The sequence below is a fragment of the Coffea eugenioides genome, chromosome 10 (assembly GCF_003713205.1).
Source record: "Coffea eugenioides isolate CCC68of chromosome 10, Ceug_1.0, whole genome shotgun sequence".
Taxonomy (NCBI): Eukaryota; Viridiplantae; Streptophyta; class Magnoliopsida; order Gentianales; family Rubiaceae; genus Coffea; species Coffea eugenioides.
In genome coordinates this window covers 408,905-421,041 of record NC_040044.1, presented here as the reverse complement: position 1 = coordinate 421,041, position 12,137 = coordinate 408,905, and the positions used below count along the sequence as shown (strand labels likewise).

Here is a 12,137-nt window from a genome sequence, read left to right as displayed (position 1 = left end):
GTTCTAAATATCTATTATTATTATTACGTATCGTATCACATCATAATCCATCCTGTCTCCGTAATCTTAGATTAACATATCGTATCATTATTCATTATGTCTCTAAATATATACTTATAGATAAAGTGCGAGACCTAGTAGTGTAATTAACCCAAAATCAAAGTAATTTTCGTCACCATATTTTTTTTCTTTTAATATGTTGCACGCGCATCGGAGTGTCTTAACCACTAGCACTCTTTTTCAAAAAAAAAAAAAAAAACCATTAGTACTTATTTAACTAGAGTGCCAAATTTTGTCCCTCAATAAAATTGGAACTGTGAGTGTCAATTTTTAATGACCAAAATTTCAGGATATCCTCCGTATTGAGTTGCAAGGAATTGATATTTGATATTTCACCCCTTTATTTTCATCCATCCTAAGCCAATTAGTGATATGGATGGTGTGTGTATGGATATGATTTCCTTTTCTTTTTTTACTTTCACACACATACATACTAGTATAGTACCCTAACCTTTGTTGGGATAGATTTTTAGTACTTTTTTTTCCCGAGTGGTGTGGGGTTTTTTTTTTTTCTTTGATTTTTGATTTCCACAAGACAAGTCAAAGGCTCTCTCACTCGAGCACACGCCTGTACTTTGCCTAACATTATATTAATTTGAGGCAAGTTTTTAAGTTAGGGACAAATGGCCAATACAAAGGTTGGCCAGTTTATTCCATGCCGTGTTCAGAGGATTGTGAGCTGTTGTTGACATGGGGTGCATCGTGAAACCAGTTGAACAACACAAATAACTTCCGCCCGCACATTCATTTCAGGTCAATTTTCTTCCAAAAGGACTTGACAGTGGCATTCAGAAGCTGTTAAGACGTGACAGTTTGAGTGGAAGTCAAATGAGCTTTTGTTAATCGTGCTTTCATGAATAAGCTACAAATGTTCTTCAGTTCACTAAGTCACATTTTCAAATCTTACAATAGAATTCATCTACCTTTGGCCTAGAATGCTGAATTACATTAATCTGTACAAATTTTTCCTTCTATATTTCACCTTAATGACCTGAAGCCCTATCCGGCTGTCAATAAGCCCAGCACTGCATTCAGCCAAATCAAAATGGTGATGCAACCTTCAAAAAAATTATTTTAACTTATTGTCAAAGCTGTAAGGCCAGGTCTGGCTGCTGCGGTGAACCAATCTGTAAACTAGAACTGGGCGAGGCTGACGCCTGCACTCGGACGTTAAGGTCAGGGGGAACTGCTAAGGGTTGTCTGTGTTGCGCCTGCAAACATCTGGCAGTCATTCCCACTTCAGATGGTACATGTGAATCAGAGGCCTGGCCTAATAGGTTCCCACGCTGAGATGTACCCCGGTTTTCTGACAATTTGATTTCTTCTGAATTCCCTTGGTATACTGGACGAAGGGACGAAACATCCCCTGTGGATAACACGCCAAGCATTTGATCAGATATTGAGCATCCTTCCAACCCAGACTGTCCAGCTTGTATGGTTTGTCTTGCTAATCCCACTTGAGAGGATGGGTCACACCCAAACATGCTACTGAAACCATTTCGGTTGGGGTGAAACAGTGATTTATGCTGAGCCTGGAAGATGGCTCCCGCTGTTGCCCAAGGAGAGCCACCTCCCGCTGTTGCCCAAGGAGAGCCACCAGCCTGTTCGGCTAGCTCATTCTGACAATTCAATCTCCTAACAGCTTCAGCCATTTCTGGAGATGGCCTGTGTGCTACAGCAGTACTTAAACGAGAAGAAGACGGTGTTACTGGTCTGCTTGGATCACGGTCATGTACCAATCCATTTGCTTGTTTCAGCTTCTCAGCTGACAACAGCTGCTGTGGTGCGTCATTTTCTTCCACCCACCCAGGACCAAAGGCCAGTCCATCAGGCAGAGCAGTCTTCAATTTTCTAGAGGCAACATTCCATGCTACAGGCCCAAGATTTGCAGCATATCTTGCCAGGCTTCGTGCATAAGCTTGTGGCTCCAAGTGAAGACCTACCTGCATCAGCACCACGGAAAGGCAGTTTAGATTCACTCTAGCTTTCAGCCAAAAGTAAGGTTGGGGAAAGATAACTGCACTGACTCCAACAAATCATTGAATTATAAAAGCATGAGGGAAGTGACCAAAAATGATCAAATGGGTGATTCTAAATCCTCCACAAAGACACAAAAGTAAACTCTTAATATTATATACAAGTTCTCCGAAGAACAAACCGGCAGTAACCGCTTCATATCTCCAAAAGAATTCCACAAATAAGATTCATTGCTACTGGAAGTTGAAGGGTGGAATTGCTTGTAGGTATCACGCCTGTTCTCATCCACTGCAGAGAAATGTTTCTTTCCGTACTTCATGTCTGCCCTTAGAATAGATGCTACAAACCACATGGAAAAAAAAGAAAAAAAATGTTGAAAATTCAACAAGAAGAATAAGATGATGACATCTAAGGATTCAGTGTGTGAGCAAGTCCAGATCCAATACCTGGAAATTCACTATTCCAATCAACCAACCAGTCAGAATAATTTTCACCATTGCGTGAGCGAAAGGAAGTGCCAAATGCATCATTAGAACGAAACCTATAAAACGCAGGTCCCTTTCTTAGATTGTAACCATTAGATCCAATTGCTTTATCTTCCGCACTAGCAAGAGTTGCACCTGAGGAGAGCTCATGACCAACACGATCAACAGGTGAACTCTCAAGAGGCTTTTTCAAATTTTTGCTTGGGGGTCGTCCCCTTCGAATGACTTTGGGCTGTGGTTCACCATTATCACCTTCATTCCTCAGATTCTCAAAGTCCCGTTTCGCCAGCTCTCGTATGGACCGAGCCTAATACAGGCCAACATTTAATATAAAGCAGAAAAAGATAACACACACAAGAATTACTGAAAGACTGGTTCCCACCTGCCGAAAGTAAATTGTATCAGGTGCATTGTACTGCATTGCATTTGAACATAACAACAACACATCAGCCTGCATCAACAAGAAGACAACATTAAAAGAGTCAAATAAATCCACCCAAAAATCCAATTGAACCCCATACATCATAAAACATCTTGCAAAATTTTCAGACTTCTTCTCATAATAGAGGATTTAAAATGGTTCAAGTCATCCACCAATCTTATACATAATTCTCCGGAAAAAAGGGAAATAGATGAGCAATCCCATCACCATAGATTAGAAACGGATAGACACAGTAAACACCACATCATAGCTATAGTGAGATACACCTATGTTGCCAGGATGTCAGGAACACCTATAGAATGATAGAGGAGAAGTGATGTCGTATATAGTGCAGATGATGATAGTAGCTAAATTATTTATTCTTATCTTCACCACATTTAAAGGAAGGGCCCCAACAATAAAAAAAATTGATGTAGGCCAAGTGGCCACCTTCAAAAGCCAGTGCAGTCAAATCCTATGCATGAGAATTGCTAGCCAGGCCCCAAAAAGAAAGAAACAAAGAAAGAAAAATAACAAAAAGGAACCATTTCAAGTAACAAAGACATATCCTTGCATCGCATAAGAATCCTGCCAGGATTCTTTCATGCTGTTTTTAAACTTATGGAGACTGATCATAACCAAGATAAGTTATTTAAATGCCAGAAGCTCCAAATTAAACAACTTAAGAAATTGTTTCATACAATGAGTAGCTATGAATTACATTAGCAGGTCCAAATCAACAAGCATACTATTATTAGCATTAGCAGGAGAGCATAACCCTGGCTAAATGAAGGGAAATCTCCCAGGGCAAACAGGGCCCTACTAGGGGAGGACATCAATTAAATCACCAGATGTTTCTTAACGTTCCACAACTTACAAACCACATAATGATCCCAAATCAGACAAAATACCTCCTTCCATCATAAGATCCCTTCAATACAAAAAGTGAGTCATTGCCTACCGGAAAAGGAAATTGCTCAGACATCAAAGACAAAAGTCAAACACAAAAATTCTCACTTCCCAAACAATGGTTAAACAATCTCTGAAAGCATATCCAGGAACCAACCAGCACTGATGTTTTGAAGCTATATTTGAAACTGAGAGCCGAAAAGTTTCGAGGTACAGAAAATCTTACCAAAAGCCAGGTTCCACAATGAAGTTTATAGTGATCCCCCAAGTACACATAACAAAAAGAAATGCAATAAAATGCAGAGCCGAAAAAATGACATTGGAAAATTTCGCAGTGGTTTAATTTGCACTAAAAAGTTGGAACATCTATTTTCTTGTGGGTAAATAATTTTGCATTTTCAGTCAAAATCATCTTAATGTTATAGTTGCACGAATTGGATGTTCAACGCCCAAGCACATGGACAAATAAAACCAACCTCCAGTTCTTCCAAATTCGAATAAGATCCAGCATCAAGTTTCTTCCGTAGAGTCCAAAAATCCATTGGATGTTCAATGATTTCATGATAATCAGGAAGCTACAACGATACCATTTTAACATCAGTACAGTGAGTGAAAAGAAGGACCAAATTTTATACCAAATCATTATAGCAAAAGCACCTCATTTGGATCCGCAGGCTCTGAGAATGCTCCGTAAGTGTCCTTCCTACAATCCAGGAGACTATGGATAAGCTTACTGTCGCAAGCAAAAACTCAACAGTAGTAGGAGAAACCGAAATAAGCTACTAAGAGAAAGGAAAAATACTACACACTTTTGAAGTCTGTCAAGGACGAACACCAACATCTTTTTATCTGGCAAAGGTGTGGTGGGCCCAATGTCCAGAGATGACCCTGTCCACAAATCAAATGACCAGAATTATTTTTTTTCCTTCTAAAACAAAAACCAAACGAGAACACGTGTTGGGAAATTCCCAACATTATCCCCCAAAGAGATGCATGGCTTTGACTGGAACGAAACGAACCATGAACAGTGTCCGTCGCTTTCAAAGCCTTTTCCCCCTGCAAAATTAGCCCAACCAGCTGTTAGCTCCAATCAAGTAAAGCTTACAAGGGTTCATTAACCATCAAAGCAACAATAATAAGGGCAATGAAGCAGCAGCTAGAAAAGCAACAGCAGAGTACAACTGCTAAAAATGGGATGTTCCTTTTACTGCTATAAATATAAATGTCAATAATCAGAAAAGACAAATCCCAACTTTTCAAAAAATATTACGCTGCGCGTGAATATCAGTAGGTGGGTGGTCTATATATGTTAAAGCCAGTTACATACAAGAGGATATAGAATAAAATATTAACAGTTATGAGCAGGAATTTTTACAAGCTCAGCTAAGGGAGAAAAAGAGGAGGGGGCCTGGGTGGGTGCGTTTGGAGGGGGGGGGGGGGAACCCAGAAAACTGGACGCAAAATTTTCGTAATAATAGAAAGTAGAAAATAAATTAAGTATTAATTTAAGCAACCAGATAAATAAATATGGGCTTCTACTACCCATTTGTAAAGCTTGACTGAGTCAAAACCCCACTTCAGAGTTCAGATCTTTAAAGTCATTTATCTACCAAAAAACAATTTTTTTAAAAAGGGAAAGAAAAAAGGTTGAATTACGCGCGAAATCCCAAAAGATATTAATCACGTCTAGACCCAGAAAACTCAAAATCTTCGAACAAAGAAAACCGAAACAAGCACGCCGCTCTTTTTCTAATTTTCCAAAAATAGACGAACATTTGACTCCGAATTTGATTTTTCAAAAAAAGCTTCCAAATAAAAGTAATCCCAACCATCATCCTCTCCCCAGAAACACAAGGAAGAAAAAAGAAAAATGCATACGCATCCATAAATGCAAGTATAAGTAGAAGAAGGCGAGGACGGGGGGAAGAAGGCGAGGCCCAAAAACAAAAATTCCCAAAATTGAGGACCTGATCGAAAACGACGTCGTTAGATCTACGATCAACGGCATTGATCATACGTTTCCTGGGAGAGGCTTGGTGATCGTCTGGGTCGTCAGCACCGGAATCAGCAGCGGAGGCAGAATTATGAAAATGCTGTTGGGTGGATTGGGGGAGACGCACAACAAGCTTGACTTTCTTCTGCTGCCTTTCGTCGTCATCGTCGTCGTCGTCGTTGTTAAAGAACTCGGAGGAGGGGGAATTGTAATTGGTGGGGTTCCGGCGAGTGGATCGACGGGTATGGGTGGAATTGTGATTGGGAGGAGGAGGGGCAGGGGGAGGGGTTAGGGTTTTTTGTTGTTGTTGTTGCTGCTGCTGTTGACGCTTTTGGAGATCTAAAAGAGAGGGTCGGCCTTTCTTCTTCTTGCGCTTCATCTCTACTACTAATTGGGCCGGCGGTTCCGGTTCCGGTCCCGGTTCCGGTGGTGGCGTGGCTGTTTTTGCTGCTTTTGCTATTGTTGCTCTTCTCGTTGTTGTTACCGCAGCCTTACCCATACTCTAACTATTTCTCACCCTTTCCCTTTTCTTTTTCTTTTTTTTTTTTAATATCCATTTTGCTGTCTCACTGGGACTCTTATTGGTGTTGTATTTCTTCTTTTTTCTTTTCTTTTTTTTTTTTTTTTGAAACTGCCCCATATCATATACAGTATTTTCTATTTCTCGCAGTACGTGTTTTGTAATCAAAATTGCTGGAATAGTCCCTCACCTTTTCAAGAATTTTATTTCTATCCCCCCATATCTTCAATTATGGTAATTTGGTCCTCTACTTAGGCCTTGTTTGGATTACCAATTTATCTCCAAAAAAATTTATGTTTTTTGTAAACTCATTTCTCAACTACTTTTTTACCGCGCATACATCAAATTGCTATTGTACATTTAAAAAAAAAAATCTTAGAAAATAGCAATCCAAATGAAAATTAATATGATATATTTTTCTACAAAAAAAAAAAACAATCAAAACGGACTCTAATTTGCAAGTGAACTCATGCAAATTAGAGAAAAAATTGTATATTAGTTCAAGTTGAGTTGGCTTTTCCAACGGAGTTGAATATTAAAGAGCCTATTTGGATTGTTTTCTTTGAAAGGCTTTTGGAGAAAATTATTGTTGTATTTTTCTTCTTTTGTGAGATATAAATGCATGTAGAGTAAAAAAGTGATTAAAAATTACGAAAAAGAATATTCGCATTAAAACTTGAAATTTTTTCTACAAAAAATGCAATCCAAACAAACCAATAAACTAAAAGGTGAAATATACATTTTGCAAAGGGATGCTTACAATGAGAGCACATTTTGTACTGGTGAGGTACCATCACAGTTTTATATTTTGCATATGAGAGACTAGAAATGATTTATTTACTTAAAAATGTGAGAACGATTTTGCAATGCTTCCATCTATGATTTGTGGGGGAAAAACTGGGGATTTCATTTCATTATGTCGTTTTTTTTTTGTGTAGCTTCTTTCTCGTTAGGAGTATATTCTTTTCTTATGGGGTTTATTTTGCTTTCTCAACTCTCACACGGTTGCAAGGTCAAAGAATCAAAAGAGGTATTAGCCTATCCTTGCGTTGGCGTTGTTTTGCGAGCAACTTTATGTTTGGTAGTTAGTGGATGGCGATCTGCTCGTCTACGCGCTTTTATAGCTCGTGCTTTTTGAGTCTATGACGAATCCGGTCAAATTCAAAGACTACGGCCCGCAGTTCCTTCGACATGGGATTTAAATTCTGCTCTTTCTTTTTTGCTCTTTTATTTTTTTGGTTGGTTAGCAAAGGACAATTAAGATTTGTTCAAAGCCATATGCTTAATACATTGATGCCCCCAGGCACCTCAGTGGTCACGCTTTCCTAAAGCGTTGTCCGGTCTTGGGCAACCAAGGTTCGAGTCTGCCTGGAGTTACCGTGTCCGGAGTGGAGTGGGGTCTCCTCTCCCGGACCGCAGGGGATTAGTCGGGCCCCGTAAGGATTGATCCGGACACCCCTGTATCAACAAAAATATATATATATATATATATGTGCTTAATACATTGACGATCCACGGGGAAATTGGCTGCCATTAAACTTTGGTTGAATTTAAGTGCGAAAAAAGTGATATCCTTGTAGTTTAGTGTAATTTTAGGGCTTCCTGTGGTTAGTTCAAATTTAATCTCACAACCTTGTTAGAAAAATCGTTTGAGCCGATTTTGTTTTATTCTCACATAATGTAGTTCGCTTTATTTAAAATATAATTTATTTTTAATAATTTGTAAATATAAAGTAAAATTTTATCGACTTCACACGTGATAGTAAAAATGATGTACAAGATGTGATTTGAAAATTTTTTTTTTTTTGTTGCTAAATTATGACTGTTAACTTTTTGGGACGGTTAACCCAACTCCAGAGTTTTGGGTCCGGCGACCTGATCACCAGGAAACACACAATGTGATGTAATGTAAATAGTAGTAGTAGTGTATGTCTCAAAATATTTAGGTTCTACCGGAAGAACACTATGCTGTCAGTAAGTTGTCTCGTTTATGATTTGATGAAGAAGGGATTTGTCTAAGACCCACTAATGGTAATGGTGCCGAAAACGAAAACGGCATGCGCTGACCCTCACCAATAATTCCCTCTCCGTACTTTCAGATGGTCAGATGAGGCCGTCACTTCCACAGTTCCACTGCTGCATGTGATAATTTGCAGTAGTAGATGTTTATTTTTGAGATACTGGCTGGGCTTTAATACTAGTTCGAGTATTTAAAGTCCACAAGTCTTTTTTCGAACGTCACAGGTCCCATAGATGGAACTTGTGGACTCGAAAATGGACCATTTTCATTTTGGGCTCGAAAAAGCTTAAAATGGGCCGAATGTTAATGTAAAAAGATGAGTGGCACTGGTCTGGTGGTAGGATATAGGAGAAGCCGATAGAAATAGGGGAAGGAAGATGTGGATCGAGGACCGGGGGGGTGCGAAATTTTGGACGTCCCGCCTAAAAGCTAAAACCCCAAAAGCCGGGAAACTTATTCATTCATATACTCCATTTGGTTACCATTTGTGAGATTGGGGTACCAGCAAAGCAAGTGGCCCTCTTTTCCCTCCCCCTCCCAATTGGCTCTGTATTTTACCAGCAAACCACAAACCCTAGCTTCACCATTTACCCTAATTCCTAATCTCTCATCGCTACTGCTGCACGTAAAAGCTTCCGGTTTCTACTATTAGTTTTCATCCATTTTTCCGTTTATTTCACTCGATTTTCGAGTTTTTCCCTCAATTTATTTTCCTTTTTCACTTTCTCTTGTTTTCCGCGATCACCATGAAAGGTGGTAAATCCAAAGCTGATTCCCGAAATCCAGACAGCAAGTAAGTGCCATATATATATGTATATTTCTTTCCTTTTCTGTCCTTTTCTTCTACTTTAATCAAATAATTAGTTCCTTTTTCGTCTTTTTTCTTTTCCAATTGGTGTTAAGCCTCGTTTCTTTTGTTCGTTTTGATATAGAGGGTTGTTTTCTCATTCGTATGGGATTATCTGCTTAATCTATATATTGCTGTATTCACCATTTTTTTTCTGGTCGATTTATGTGGTGTGGGTGAAAGGCTTTCTGTGAAAAAGAGGAAGCAGAAGAGGGAAAAGAAGGCAAAGGATCCTAACAAACCTAAGAGGCCTCCTAGCGCCTTCTTCGTTTTTATGTAAGTTACCCGACAGCTTCCCCCTCCCTCTCACAAAAAACAAAAAAAAGACAACTCATTTAAACTTTTACTATTTTTTTTGGTTTAATTATATTTTAATGAGCTTATCGCTGGTACCTGTAACATGGGTTGCAGGGAAGAGTTCAGAAAGCAATTCAAAGAAGAAAATCCAAACAACAAATTAGTTGCTGTTGTGAGTATTTTAGATGATGTATTTCTCTGTGTTCTGTGTATTTATTTATTCATTTTTAGTAAATCTAATGCCTTATGAGGTTTGGGATCTTTTGGAGTAATATAGGTTGGTAAAGCTGCTGGAGATAAATGGAAGTCCTTCACCGATGAGGTAATTTACTTGATAGTAAGATTACATGCTTTTTTTTGGGGCCAAAGATTAAAGTTATGATGTATAGTACTTTGTTCATACTCATGGATTTGATCGTGATACAGTTGCTTTTCAATGTGATCTTATTTCGAAAATTCAGGAAAAAGCTCCCTATGTTGCCAAGGCAGAGAAGCGAAAGCAGGATTATGAACGACAAATGCAGGCGTACAACAGGAGATTGGTGAGCAACTGTTCCTGTTAATTGATGGTATTGATGATTTTGGTTTTAATTTTTAACTGACTTCATGACATTTTGAATGGTGCTCATTGATTGAAAACCAGGAGGGTGGTCACGGGGAAGAGGGGTCTGATAAGTCAAAGTCTGAGGTTAATGATGACGATGAGGAAGGCAGTGGAGAGGTTTGTTCTACTTATCAGTCTGCCTAAGATTTGATCGGTATGCTCTTCTGAATGCGGTGACTGTTACTAATATATATTCTGTCAACTGTAGGAGGAAGAAGATGATGAATGATCTTTGGCACGGTGGATGGCATTTGCATCAGGATCCCTTGGTATTTAAATGCTGATGTAAATTTTTTTTTTTACCTTTCTTAGGACATTTTGGATGATTCTCTATTGTTGGTGGATATCTTGCACCCCTACCTTTCTTCCCATTTAGCGATAGACAAGTGGAGTAGTTTATAGATCTGGACATTCAACACTGTATCTGCTTCAACATTTGAGGAGTAATTAGTCCTTTACGCTTGTAGTTTGAATGAAAGGGCTTAAATATTTTGGATGTTTGCCATTTTGCGTTCTGTTCTGTTTTAGTTGACATGTTGTCAATAGCATTTCTGAATTTCGCCTTTAGTGTAGATCTGGACGATTCATACTTAATTTTCTGGGTTTGTTAGCAACAACTAATAGTACTTGAATTTTAAGGGGTTCCTTATTTGAAAATTTAGTAATTAGGAATATAAGAAGTTATTGCAGTTAAAATTGAAGCTCATTGCTGGCACAATTGTTAGCAGGACAGGTTTTTTCTTTTTTTCGTTTTGTCCTCCAGCCCGGATTTGCTCTTCGCAGCTGCAGAGTCTGTCATTTAAGCTGCTTTTCGCCAGGGCACACTGCTGGTGATTAGTTAAACCAGCATTCAATATAATGCTGTTTTCTTGTGGTATTTGCTGATGCAATAGTTCATGGAATCTCACGTTCATTGTGATTTATTAGTTGAAATGCTGGATCGTATGTAGTGATGTCCGCGTCAAATGTTAGAAAGCACATTCTTGTTTTCTATGATGTCTCAATTTTATGGTGGAGCCTAAACTCTTTTATTTTATATGTCATGCTTTCACTCTGATTGTCAAACAGCAACACTTTTTATCTGCAAATACTTGTTTTGAACAGAAGCCAGTCTAATTAGTGCGGTAAAATGAATCAATCTCAATCATGAATTATTCTTGGCAAAAATTTCAAGGCCTCTATAATGATAAAGTTCATTGTAAGAAATACAGTAGTGTTTCTTACTAAAAATTAATTGGACTTCAGAATAGGCCGGAAACAAAAAAGTGTTTTAGAATTTGTGAACCTCTACTAGATGTGGTTCAGCATTTTAACATGACATAGTTTTGACATGTGGGCTGAAGCAAGTCGATGTTTTTGTCGAAGTCCATCTATGCCTAGTAATCTCTGCAACTCCATGGCAAACAGCAAGCCTCCCCCAACTAGGGGAAAGCTCAGTGTTTGGTTGTGTGCCGACAACCTCGGCTTACATGGACGATGATAACCAAGCACAGATCACGGGTTCACAAAATATAATAGGATTCTAGGACGGTCAGAAGCAGTAGTTAAGCATGACAACGAGGGTCAAGGCTGCAAAAGGGCAAGAAGTGATTAGCTGCAAAATAGCAGCCTCTGAGTACGCTACTGCAGCCCTTCGTGTAGCCCATGTCTTGAGTGCAAAATTTAAGTTCAAACCTCAACCACAGCAAAAGCTTGTATTGAAGAAAAGGTCCGAAACTTGGATTGGCTGCCGTCTGGATCTTGAAAACTAGGATAAGAGTGATACATTATAGTGGGTTTTTTTTTTCCTAATTGATTTGGATACGCTTTTTATTTGATAGGATTGATTTGGATATGCTCCATTTGAATTAGTTATTTTTTAAGGTGTTTTTGAAATATTTTACTGTAGCATTGTATATGAAATTTTTTTATTATAAATATGTTTTTTGTGATATTTTTGGAATATGTTTTGGAGTACTTTTTAAAATTAAAAAAATTGTTAAGATATTTTTTAAAAATTAATAC

The 12,137-nt window shown here is 38.5% G+C and overlaps 2 protein-coding genes across 3 annotated transcripts; one reads left to right on the top strand and one right to left on the bottom strand.

Moving 5' to 3' along the window:
- Positions 1-858: 858 nt before the first annotated feature.
- LOC113749461 lies at positions 859-6,385 on the bottom strand. The gene is made up of 9 exons (XM_027293210.1): positions 5,820-6,385; positions 4,872-4,908; positions 4,662-4,740; positions 4,510-4,555; positions 4,329-4,427; positions 2,905-2,973; positions 2,484-2,829; positions 2,219-2,376; positions 859-2,003 (listed from the first exon to the last, which is right to left on the bottom strand). Exons 1-9 carry the CDS (start codon positions 6,342-6,344, stop codon positions 1,146-1,148), a joined length of 2,217 nt encoding a protein of 738 aa, XP_027149011.1. The 5' UTR covers positions 6,345-6,385; the 3' UTR covers positions 859-1,145.
- A 2,466-nt stretch (positions 6,386-8,851) lies between these two features.
- Positions 8,852-10,644, top strand: LOC113749082 (HMG1/2-like protein). 2 transcript variants are annotated; one of them, XM_027292733.1, is made up of 7 exons: positions 8,852-9,178; positions 9,416-9,508; positions 9,644-9,701; positions 9,807-9,851; positions 9,991-10,071; positions 10,173-10,250; positions 10,342-10,644. In XM_027292733.1, exons 1-7 carry the CDS (start codon positions 9,132-9,134, stop codon positions 10,360-10,362), a joined length of 423 nt encoding a protein of 140 aa, XP_027148534.1. In that variant the 5' UTR covers positions 8,852-9,131; the 3' UTR covers positions 10,363-10,644. The 2 variants fall into 2 exon arrangements, with proteins under 2 accessions (XP_027148534.1, XP_027148535.1); XM_027292734.1 differs by lacking the exons at positions 8,852-9,178; positions 9,416-9,508 and having other exon boundaries at positions 9,633-9,701.
- Positions 10,645-12,137: the final 1,493 nt, after the last annotated feature.